The sequence below is a fragment of the Scardinius erythrophthalmus genome (assembly GCF_964197995.2).
Source record: "Scardinius erythrophthalmus genome assembly, chromosome: 19".
Taxonomy (NCBI): Eukaryota; Metazoa; Chordata; class Actinopteri; order Cypriniformes; family Leuciscidae; genus Scardinius; species Scardinius erythrophthalmus.
The window spans coordinates 22297489-22310344 of NC_138239.1; the positions used below are offsets into that span (position 1 = coordinate 22297489).

General features: G+C 37.9%; 1 protein-coding gene across 2 annotated transcripts in view; it reads left to right on the forward strand.

Annotated features, from left to right (window-relative positions):
- The window catches only part of adck1 (aarF domain containing kinase 1), a 123383-nt gene that overhangs the window by 80805 nt on the left and 29722 nt on the right, over nt 1–12856 (forward strand). For both annotated transcript variants that reach the window (XM_081347499.1, XM_081347498.1), the window contains one exon: nt 11327–11476. In XM_081347499.1, the coding sequence (XP_081203625.1) occupies nt 11327–11476 (150 nt within the window). The remainder of the gene's footprint in view (nt 1–11326; nt 11477–12856) is intronic.

Below are 12856 nucleotides of genomic sequence, written 5' to 3' on the forward strand. Positions count from 1 at the left end.
TCATTCTAAATAATACTGTTAAATGTAATCTTGTAATCTAAATTTTGTACTGTATATATTGACATTATGCCTAAATTCACTTAAAGCATTTAAATCGATCAATTGAATTATAGAATTAAAATCACCCATTTTCCAAAACATGAAAATAATTAAGTTTCTTTTTCCATCCATCCATCCATCCATCCATCCATCCATCCATCCATCCATCCATCCATCCATCCATCCATCCATCCATCCATCCATCCATCCATCCATCCATCCATCCATCCATCCATCCATCCATCCATCCATCCATCCATCCATCCATCCATCCATCCATCCATCCATCCATCCATCCATCCATCCATCCATCCATCCATCCATCTCAATTTTAATATTAATGCATCCCTAGATTGTTTTCTACCTCAACTCCACATAAATTCTAAAAACTTCTGTTCTCAGAGGCTTGTGGTGACTGGCGGATGAAGAATACATACGTTTCAGAGAGGCCGGTTAGACGTCCAGGTTTTCTAAGCATTTGTTATAGACATTTGTGTATGTTGTGTCGCAGGTTTGTGGAACGGAGAGATAGACGACGTCAGAGGGACAGAACTTCTTATCTCCCTCACAGATCTGTCAATTCAGCTGCACATGTGCCAGCCGCTGAGAGCGGCTCATTAGATTTAGTGCTGCGCTCTGTTAAAAGCCTTTCGCTTTGTCTTGCCCTGTATTGATCAGCGCAAGGCCAAGATTACAACAGGAAGGTTTAAATAAATCAGCTTTTTTTAGAGTTAAATCCAATGACATTCGCTTTATATTGTCTCTATAAATAAGAAGATGAAATCGGCTCAGTTGCCCAGAATGGCAAGTGTGAGGGACGGATTTATCTGGGTTTTTTGGGGTGAATAGCTGGCTGGTCATTCAGAGAAGATGAGTAAGTTGGGGCAATCTGTTCTAGTTTTTTATATGCTTTGCCTGCTAAATGACTTTGAAATGTCTATTATTCACTATCCAATCAAGTCCTGATGGATAAAATCAAGTCCCGTCCTATATTTTTACTCATTGACGATCTTGCTTCTCTGTAAAATGGGTTGCAAACAACATTTCACGATTACTTTATTTTTAGCATGTTATACTGTTGGTCAAAAACCAGCTTTCGTTTTGTGAATTGTCAGTAACACTTTTTTCACTGCATTTTAACACTGCATTTTTCCAGATTGAAAGACAGAACCAAGGGTGTAGATTTGGTTTGAACATTGGGGGGGTTGAAGTTTGGGTCTGCATATTTTTCATGTGATCATGGTATAAATATCGGGGGGGGGGTTGTAATGCATAGATTTAAATATTGGGGGGGTTATCTCCCCCCCAACCCCCCCACAAACTACGCCCCTGGACAGAACGTATATCAGGTGGTTTTTCGTTTTTCGTTTTATCGTTCTGCTGTGCCACAATGGCATGATATTCACTCGGCCGGCAAAAGAGGTCCATATGGAGACTTTTTTATTCTGTGTCAAGAGCCCCAGTAGGAGTAATTGCATCGTCCCTTCTGAAAAAATTCAATCTACTGCGACACGACAAGCCAGCTGTGTTCAGCTAATGCTCAGGTAGACATCATCCGCTCAGGCCGTCCTCACAGGTAATAACACGTGCGCACATACGCTCACAAAGGCACCTCCGTCTTTCTGTCCCCAAAGAGAGCTTCTCTGGCAGGTGATTTCTTTGTGTCCTGTGACACGGACCACATCCTCAAACGAGTTGAAAGGACGACGAGATTCGTCTCACGTTTCTAGTGCTAGCTATTTTTACCATGCTGTTGAAAGGAGCTGTCCTGTCCCTGAACCCCCCTTTGCAACATGGCATGCAGGACACGTGTGAAGACGGCATGCTTCTAAAGGGCCGACTCCAGCATGAAAGGAATCCTGTGCTGAGTCATTCTGACTAGGTGCCCGCATGTACGTGTGATCAGTGCGCCAGCCCCCCCTCTTCTCACTGAAACTTCAGACGCGCGTCAGACACGCGTCAGACACGTATTCGTTTGGTGTTGGCCGCTGGCAGGAATGCCCCACTCTTTTCCTCAGCTTCTTTGGTATGAAGTGCTGGTGAAGTTGTCAGAGCAGCATGGCCCCTTGTCGTCCCCCTGTGGATGGCGCGCTCTGATGCTGCCAGGGAAACGGACTCATCGGTTTGGTGAAATGGGACAGAAAATATGATTTATTCTCTGCGTGCACTCACTCCTACCCCAGCGGAAGCGGAGAGCGGAGAGGGATCCTGGGAAGTTGGGAGAGAGGCATGGAGGGAGGAGGAATTGGAGGATAGACAGGACCTTTATTTGCAATGCTGCAAGCTAATTTTGCACTTCATTGATGCGTTAATTAATCAATGCCAAATATTTGTTGTTGTGATGGCCTCCCTCCAGCAGTTGGGGTTAGCAGAGCCTGGTGACCTTCATTTTCTGGCTATTTCCTCATAAGATGAAATTGAGATATTGACTTAATATTGACTTTATTTTTGTCCTAAGTATATATTGTATATATTGGATGCTTGAATATGATTGGTTGTCGAACGTTCTAAGGTGTGCAATTATTTTCAGGGAAACGTACGGCTAAAGTAGTTCCAGGTCTTGACCGCATTACAGTTCCAAATCACTTCGCCAAATGATTTCAGTTATTTCAAAGGTCCTTACAGCCTACAACAGCAAAAGAACCAAAAGCCACAAAGACACTGACCAAGCAAATAAATATTGTAAACAATAGGATAAAAATGACACATTTTTCCATGTTTTTTTGCCACAAAATTACGTTTTATTAGCTACTGAAATCATATACTCTCTTTCTCTTGCTCTCTCTTGCACTCAATCATGTTGTTAGCACTATCAGTAAAATAGTTTTGCAACTTAAAAGCTATAATACATTTATCACTAGCGATGTAATAACAGCTCTGTTCTTTGATGGAGCATGTAAACGTACAAGTTTTGCTTTTTGCAAAGACGAAAGCAGTTGAGAGACGCACAGATTCAGCTAATTCATTGTAACGAATTAGCTCAAATGAGGGGAATATATAATTAATAATTAATCATACTGGTTATCATCAATTATTACCTACACATTTTAAATCGGGAATACATAGCCCATGTATTTGTATCTCTATATATAGATAATTAACTACAACAAATTATAATCAACTATGAATATACAGATAGGCTATAGATCACATTTCAGAATAAACTTTAACAGAATTAATTTCACATCGAATAATCCGTTCGTCCACAGAACCGACCGTAGCCGACGATCTTCTTATCAACTCTCAAGAAGGATTATTCTTCTTATAAACTCTCAAGAAAGGTCATTCTTCTGATCACGAAGAATTACTTTCCTGTTCTATAAGATTACTAACTAAAGTACTCAACAATATGAAGCTTGTAGCTTAAGGTCACACATTTAAGGGACTTTGTTCGATGAGCAGCAGACAGAGACAATCAAGCGTATAATGGGTTTTAATAAATGAAACTATAAAACATACGACTACATTTAAACTAAGAATATATATAAACAGAATAACGAAAGGAAAGAAAGAAAGAAAGAAAGAGCAGATAACAGAATGGCAAAATATCAAACAGTTAACCTTTGAGAGCCAGCAAAGAATCAAATCACCTTAAAGCAGGGGCAGATAATCTTAAACGTATTTAAATCTCGATAGAAATAATACTTGCATGGATCTTTGGTGCTGAGCAAGAATGCGTGTGTGTGAGTGTCCGTCCTCGGTATGTCCGTGAGTTTGAAGCGTTCTTTCGGTTCTTCCGGAGCGCGTCGTTTGCGGGAAGTTCAAACGAGTTTACTTGTTGGCAAAGTTGCCGGAAATTCAGGCTAAGTCCATTTCAGTCGTAGATAGAAAGGAATGAGCATGAGACTAAAACAAGGCAAGAAGCCAGAGATAAGACAAAAAGCTAAAAAAACAGAGGTAAAACACAAAACAAAATTTGGAGAGAGGACAAACTTGCAGAGAGACAATGAGCCACTCTCATCGTTCTTTAAGGAAATCTTCGTCCACACCTTTTTTGGGTGAACTGACCAATAACACTCAGAAAACTTTGAGCGGGAGAGAGTCTCTTTGTAAATTTGTAATTTCTACTCCAAAGGATGGTAAACATAGTATAATACATTTTATTGTAACCTACTATATATATTTAGCTTAGGCAAACCGAGGTGTAATTCGGTACAAAAATATGTCTGGACTCTGGAAGATACAAAATACATTCTTATTCTTGAAATAAGCACTTGGAGTTCAACTAACACAACTAGAAAGTCATAAGTAGGCTAATATGCGATGGGAAACATACATACATACATACATACATACATACTACAATATATCATATACGTTTTGGAATGACTTGTATTCTGAGTTAAATGAAAAAGTTTGGAGGTGTTTCTGTTTTATCTCTACCATGACACTAACGTGTCAATGGAGCAATTTGATCCAGACTCATTGGCGCTAGGATTGTGATTTACATGGAGTCCAATAGGTTAAAAGCTTTCTGAAACTTATAATCAATAAGTCATTGTGGTTTCGTCTAGACGCTACATCATACACAACTGATAACCCTCTCTCTCTCTCTCTAATTATTGCATTAGTCTGCTATCAGTAGATCAAACCTCCGTTACTAGCTCTAAAATTATGTTTTGGAATTAGCAACACAGGCTTGGGATTAGATGCGCAAGATATTAGCGTTTTAAGGACAAAAACCTGACAAATTTCTTGAAATACATCATCTGAACAATAATTGGTGTGGTAACCGTATTCTAAGCGGAACAATTAGCCGCGTTTCCATTACCCTTCAAATTGCGCAAATTGAAAATTCGCCCAATGGAAACAAGTAAATTTTGCAAAAACTCCCATATATCGCAAAAAAGGTTTTACACTCGCATGAGGTGGTTTTTCAGGCAATTCGACAAAGGAAAATTTCACAAAACTGCAATGGAAACAGTTTTTGCGCATTTACAGGTCACCTGACATAGATGACGCGGTACAGAAGACAAGATGGAGTTCTTTATTAAACTCATAAAAGACAAAAGAATTACGGAAATACTGGATTCTAAACCACAAAGAAATGCCACAATCAAGACCTTGAAGCAGATTGGAGGGAGAAATACCCAGAAACACCTCAGCAGCCGCTCCCAAGTATAAGGGTATTTCCTTGCCATTAATGCTTGGATAACATGCCTATGTCTCCTTCCATTAAAAATACTGGCTAGTGCGGTGACTGCGATTATATAAACTTACCAACATCCGTTGCCATGATTTTTTTTAAAGGACTTATCGCAAGAGGAAAAAATTACACTTTAGTCGCATAGCATTGCTTAATAGAACACTGTTATTCACAATAGTTTTTTATCAGCATTTAGAAAATATCGCAAAAGTTTTGCGCAAATCTGTAATGGAGGAATATATATATTAGGGCTGACTTCTAATAGTCGAGGATTCGACGATTCGATTCGGAGAGGTCTGATTCGACTATGAACCTCATAGTCGAATACATGGGCGTAAGTTTGGTTTGAAATGTGCTGGGGACAGAGACGCATTCGCATTTTCAGAAGGGCTGGGTACCATTTTTATTTTATTTTTTCGCTTTCGCGCAGGTCATGTTTTGAAAGACGATGTCCTGTAGCTTACTAATGTAAATAAATAAAAATGTATTCAAAAATCTGCTTCACATTTTCAGCAGGGCTGCGGAGCGCTGTGAGTTGACTCCACACGGTTCTCATGTGCGTTAAAAAGCTTTACGTGGTTTAATGTACCTAAACAATGATTACCAAATTCCCCTCTCATGTTGCTCCTCATAACCACTTAAAATGGTAAAAAAAATCGAACCCAGAGTCCAATTATTATGGACGTTAACTGATATTAAGCGTTTCTGCTTCACATTTTCAGCAGGGTTGCGGAGCGGCTGTGAGTTGACTCCACACGGTTCTCATGTGCGTTAAAAAGCTGACTCCACACGGTTCTCATGTGCGTTAAAAAGCTGACTCCACACGGTTCTCATGTGCGTTAAAAAGCTGACTCCACACGGTTCTCATGTGCGTTAAAAAGCTTTACGTTGTTTAATGTACCTAAACAACGATTACCAAATTTCCCTCTCATATTGCTCCTCATAACCACTGAAAATGGTCAAAAAATCGAACCCAGAGTCCAATTATTATGGACGTTATCTGATAAGCGTTTCTGCTTCACATTTTCAGCAGGGCAGCAGAGCGGCTGTGAGTTGACTCCACGCGGTTCTCATGGGCGTGAAAAAGCTTTACGTGGTTTAATGTAGGCTACCTAAACAACCATCACCAAATTTCTCTCTCATATTGCTCCTCATGTTTATGAAATGTTATGATATATGTGTGATATATATGTGTTTTTTAGCTCTTTTGTTTGAAATGGAAAAAATCTAGCTGCTATCTAAAAAAAAAGAAAAAAAAAAAAGGTTCGACTATCAGTCGACTACGGCAAAATCTAACGAATCAGATTCGACTATGAAAATCCTTAGTCGAAAACAGCCCTAATATATATATATATATATAATATATATGATATATATATATATATATATATATATATATATATATATATAATATATATGATATATATATATATATATATATATATATATATATATATATATATATATATATATATATATATATACTCACCTAAAGGATTATTAGGAACACCATACTAATACTGTGTTTGACCCCCTTTCGCCTTCAGAACTGCCTTAATTCTATGTGGCATTGATTCAACAAGGTGCTGAAAGCATTCTTTAGAAATGTTGGCCCATATTGATAGGATAGCATCTTGCAGTTGATGGAGATTTGTGGGATGCACATCCAGGGCACGAAGCTCCCGTTCCACCACATCCCAAAGATGCTCTATTGGGTTGATATCTGGTGACTGTGGGGGCCATTTTAGTACAGTGAACTCATTGTCATGTTCAAGAAACCAATTTGAAATGATTCGAGCTTTGTGACGGTGCATTATCCTGCTGGAAGTAGCCATCAGAGGATGGGTACATGGTGGTCATAAAGGGATGGACATGGTCAGAAACAATGCTCAGGTAGGCCGTGGCATTTAAACGATGCCCAATTGGCACTAAGGGGTCTAAAGTGTGCCAAGAAAACATCCCCCACACCATTACACCACCACCACCAGCCTGCACAGTGGTAACAAGGCATGATGGATCCATGTTCTCATTCTGTTTACGCCAAATTCTGACTCTACCATCTGAATGTCTCAACAGAAATCGAGACTCATCAGACCAGGCAACATTTTTCCAGTCTTCAACTGTCCTATTTTGGTGAACTCGTGCAAATTGTATCCTCTTTTTCCTATTTGTAGTGGAGATGAGTGGTACCCGGTGGGGTCTTCTGCTGTTGTAGCCCATCCGCCTCAAAGTTGTGCGTGTTGTGGCTTCAAAAATGCTTTGCTGCATACCTCAGTTGTAACGAGTGGTTATTTCAGTCAAAGTTGCTCTTCTATCAGCTTGAATCAGTCGGCCCATTCTCCTCTGACCTCTAGCATCAACAAGGCAGTTTCGCCCACAGGACTGCCGCATACCGGATGTTTTTCCTTTTTCACACTATTGTAAACCCTAGAAATGGTTGTGCGTGAAAATCCCAGTAACTGAATAGATTGTGAAATACTCAGACCGGCCCGTCTGGCACTAACAACCATGCCACGCTCAAAATTGCTTAAATCACCTTTCTTTCCCATTCTGACATTCAGTTTGGAGTTCAGGAGATTGTCTTGACCAGGACCACACCCCTAAATGCATTGAAGCAACTGCCATGTGATTGGTTGATTAGATAATTGCATTAATGAGAAATTGAACAGGTGTTCCTAATAATCCTTTAGGTGAGTGTGTGTGTATATATATATATATATATATATATATATATATATATATATATATATATATATATATATATATATATATATATATATATATATATATATATATATATATATATATATGTATATATATATATGTATATGTATATATATATATTTGTGTATATATATATATATATATATGTATATGTATATATATATATGTATATGTATATATATATATTTGTGTATATATATATATATATTTGTGTATATATATATATATATATATATATATATATATATATATATATATATATATATATATATATATATATATTGTATATGTATAAGTACAGTATATGTCTGTATGCAGTATGTATTGAAACTCCCTTAAAGAGTAAGTATCTCTTCTGGCAGAAGCAGAGCGTAGGCAACACATCTCTTCTTTTTTTTTTTGGAGACAAAAGGCACAGGTTTTTGCTCATGCTGTTTAGATCAGATTTGTTTAAAAAGAGTTTTTGCCTTTTTGATTATTTAGCCTTTATCCAAGTAGCAGCAGTGTGAAATATTACGTTTTTGATATTGCATGTATACAATCAGATAAGGGCACCAAGCAATGACCTATAAAAACGATTCACTTCACCTTTAAATAGCCTTACCCTGCTTTCTCTTTCCCTGCATCAAGTTCACTTTGGTCCACACAACTCCTTTTAATCTGCCTTTTGCATACCCTTCGCATGGCGCCCTGCCTGGGGATATTCGTCTGCATCTTCCCTCCAAGGGCACTGTTGATGAGCTTTTCTTCCCCTGCATCCTAAAGTGTTTATTAGCATAATAAAACTCCTCTTGTTGTCTATGCATGCCCAATCAGGCCTTCAGGGATCCTCCGCCATCCCGGGACGCATTGCTTTTAGTATAGTGATTATTATTGTGAGCTTTGGGTAGCTTACAGATCTGACTGCATGACCTTTCTGCGAAGTTTGCACACTTAAGTATGAGAGTTAATCTGTTGATTTAGACGTTGAGTGAATTAAACAGAAATAAGGAGAAAACATATTAATTTAATTTATTGCACTTTTGTGCCACCAGTATTGACTACGACACGTGTCCGTCCTCACAAGAGCCTTTGGTCATTCATACGGCTCACATCGCACTGTCATTGTTTTACATTTTGGATGACATAATGGATTTAGATCACCACTTTTGCGAGATACACAATCTCAAAAAGCAATTTACGATGATTCACAACACTTCAGGGCTTAATAAACTCCCAGGCATTGTGCATATGTGTGCGCATCCATATACGTGCATGTTTATCTGGGCATGATCGTGCCACGGAATATACATCAGCTCAACTACAACAAAATGTCGTATGTGTCACAAAAGTAGCTAGATTTGAATTTCCAGAAGAAAATACTTGTGCTTGTAAGGCAACAAAAAAGTGCTGTCCTGTAAACAATGAAAATATGAATGAAAAATTAAACAATTAAGCTAAACAATTTTAATTATTGGGGTAAACTGTATATGGACACCAGCCCGGGGAGTATGAATAAATGCTTGATTTATTCTCTGTGCTTCAGACTGACATTTCCTCAACCTACTTCACATTGGCTCTCTGCATTATAACATAGCTGAGGGGAGATGCTTATCGCAACTTATCTTCAAAGAGCGAGAGTGGGTGGAATAATTGCATCGGGGGTTGTTTTATAATAAATACTTTCTCATCTGTTAGGGCCACAGCATCTTCGGGAAAACGTTTTACGTCATTTTAAATGGGCTCCTTATTTGTCTGCCCCCAGACCCTGCATAGCAATGGAAATGTACCATTTATGTTATGCATTTCTGCTATTTCTGCATTTTTGTTAATATTGTTTGTTTTTTATGTTGAAAGGTTGCAAGTCTTTTCCCCCCATGCTTCTATATCAATTACTTAGCTTAATCTATGTATTCCACTTTTTTTTCCACAATTTTTTCAAGGTTTTTATTTATTTTTTTATTTTTCACACTAAAGCACAATGTTTTGGAGCACATTGGCTAATTACAACTCCATGAGTCCAATCTGTAATACGTGTAGGTCTTTATGGTGCATGTTAGTTTATCTTCTTTGCTTGTTTTTTTTTAACCCTCCATTGCACGCATTATAAAAGCAATGAATGTACAAATGTGAAATATCTGATTCAGATTTCTTAATTGGACATCTATTGAAATCTTTTAAATCTCTGTTAAAAACTAATTTATAAAAATATTACAGATATTGGTAATACTATGCGCCAATGGAAAATAATTAATTTAAAAGAATATTTGCAATATGTGTTAGTCATAAGGACAGCATTTAGCCATGTTTGGTCATATGCTTCATATGCAAAAAAAATTCTTCAGGCAACATTTTGCAAAATAGGGTTTAATAGAATTGTATTTAAATAAAGATTTGCCATGAACACTTTCATTTCATAGTCACTTTAGACATTCTACTAACTAAAAGTAACTACATGTCAACTACTAGTCAGAGTATTAGTAGACTGTCTGCTTAATATCTGCTAACACTTTATTTTAATGTTCCCCAACAGAAAATCTACTCACTATAGAGCTGGTAAGTCCCGCCCCTTCCGTAAAACCCCGCTGGACCTCAAAGTTGAAAAACCGTCAATGCAAGTGAATGGGAGAAAATAATTATTTTCTGGTCCCGTTTGAATTGTGCCATGAATGTGAACATATGTTGTCTGTGAATTTTTTATATAACTTTTCATGTTACGAGTTTGACAGTATATGGTATGATTCTTCAGCTAGCAGTTGTGGAAAAGACATAACGAGAAAGACTACATGTCGCCTATGTGACGTCACCCCATAAAGTTGACTTACCCGTGGTTTTCACCAACTTCAACGATTTTGTCCTCTCCCTGAAAGACGGCGGTGAAGTGCACCAAAGACACAGCCATGTTTAGCGGGATCCGTGAGCTAGTCCGTGTGCTAGTGGTGTTGACGTTTCAAACGCGTCGAGAGTTGTAGTCCACAAAGTGCTCTCACACAAAGTCTAACCGTATCAAACTTCTACCCGCTAAATTGTATCATTCTTTACACGAAAAGTTATATAAAAAATTCACAGACAACATATGTTCACATTCATGGCACAATTCAAACGGGACCAGAAAATAATTATTTTCTCCCATTCACTTGCATTGACGGTTTTTCAACTTTGAGGTCCAGCGGGGTTTTGCGGAAGGGGCGGGACTTACCAGCTCTATAAGTAACTTTGCAAGTACTTAAAGTTATAAGAATGTCTAAAGTGGACTATCGAAATAAAGTGTAACCATCTTTGCTTTTGAAACCAGTTCTTGCTACTATACAGTTTGCTACTATACAGTATATATATATATACAGGGGCTAGAGCTCCTGTTAATGTGTATGTATTAACCTGTTTTTTGTATATCTCTCTCTCTTCCACGTTCCCCTTCTTACTCCTTCCTTTCCTCAGATCTCCCAGAACCTGGGCAAGATATACAGTGAGATGATATTCGTCAACGGATTCGTGCACTGCGATCCTCACCCTGGCAACGTGCTGGTGCGAAAGTGTCCTGAAAGCAATAAGACGGAAATTGTGTTACTCGATCACGGCCTGTATCAGGTAAGACATCGGCCGAGGCCGCCGCAGACTCGACAGAGAAGCAAATTCATCACATATTACACCCCATTATTCACCCGCTGGCTCCCAGGTCAGCTGCGCACTCAGGCCTGTATATGTTGCAGCAGACTAAAAGCATTTCATTTAAGTGGCCCTGAAGCTCCAGTGTGTTTTAGGAACTGCACATTTCCACCTCCCACTTATTACAAGCACATACAGTACAAACACACCAATACACACTCTCCTGCAGCTCTCTGAACTTCTCTAAATAAATCTGTGGAGATAATATGGTGATAAACATGAAAAAGGCATTGTAGCAATGACATTTGGTTTCTTTGTCCAAAACACTAACTCATGGCATGTCGTGTTTGTTGAAAGCCATGGGTTAAGTGTGTCTATGTTAATTAATTGGAGTGGCAAAATGGTGCAGTTCTAGTGGTATTCCAGTGTATTGTTTGTCTCAGTGAGGGATGTGCTGGCCTTTAATTTAACCCAATCCAGTTAATGAGGCCCACAAGATTTAATGTTAGTAACTATAAAGAAATCCTTTTCTGTAATACTAACAACATAATGAGAAACAAGTTTCCATTTTCTCAACTGTCTAAGACTCTTTAGATGGACCTCTTTCCCTGCCATTGATGGAATTTTCCGGCTTTCCGTGTTTTCACTGTTATATGTTAGGGGGCGCTATTACACATCTTCTTGAAAGAGAAGCAGAAACAAGCGATAGCATATGTAATCATATGCTTATTTAAAATAACGCGATCATCAACATTCAACAGCATATAAATCAAAACTGCCTAAAGTTACTGAATGAAATGTCGACCCAGGACGAGCTATAGGACTGTGAAGCATTAGGGGTGTTGATTTGACTCAATCTACTCCATCTATGTTTTGATCATCACTCCGAATCACATCTGGATGTAGTCTTTGAAAAAAAACGTGATTTTCTCAGCTTTTTGCATAATATGGTGCTTTTTTTTAATGAAACTTACCCACATTTAAGTGTGTTGATAAAAAAAATAATGCATGAAGCTAGAATAATTTTTTATTTTTTTTTTTTTTAAAGCAGAGGGTCTATTCTTTCTTTTGATATATTGCATGTTCAGATATTCATACAGTAAAATATTCTGGGGGCCATGAAATTCTTGTGAAAATGATCAAAAACGCTGGCGGGGAAAGAGTTAATTGGTGATTTGTGATATTATTTATTGATTTATTTATTATTATTTTTATTTTATTTTTTACATTTAAAATTTTAAGTGTGCACTACCATTCAGAAGTTTCAGGTCTGAAAACTAACAGGAAGAAATTTAAACTTTTATTCAGAAAGGTTTGTATTTTAAATAAATGCTGTTCTTTTGATCTTTCTATCATCATAAA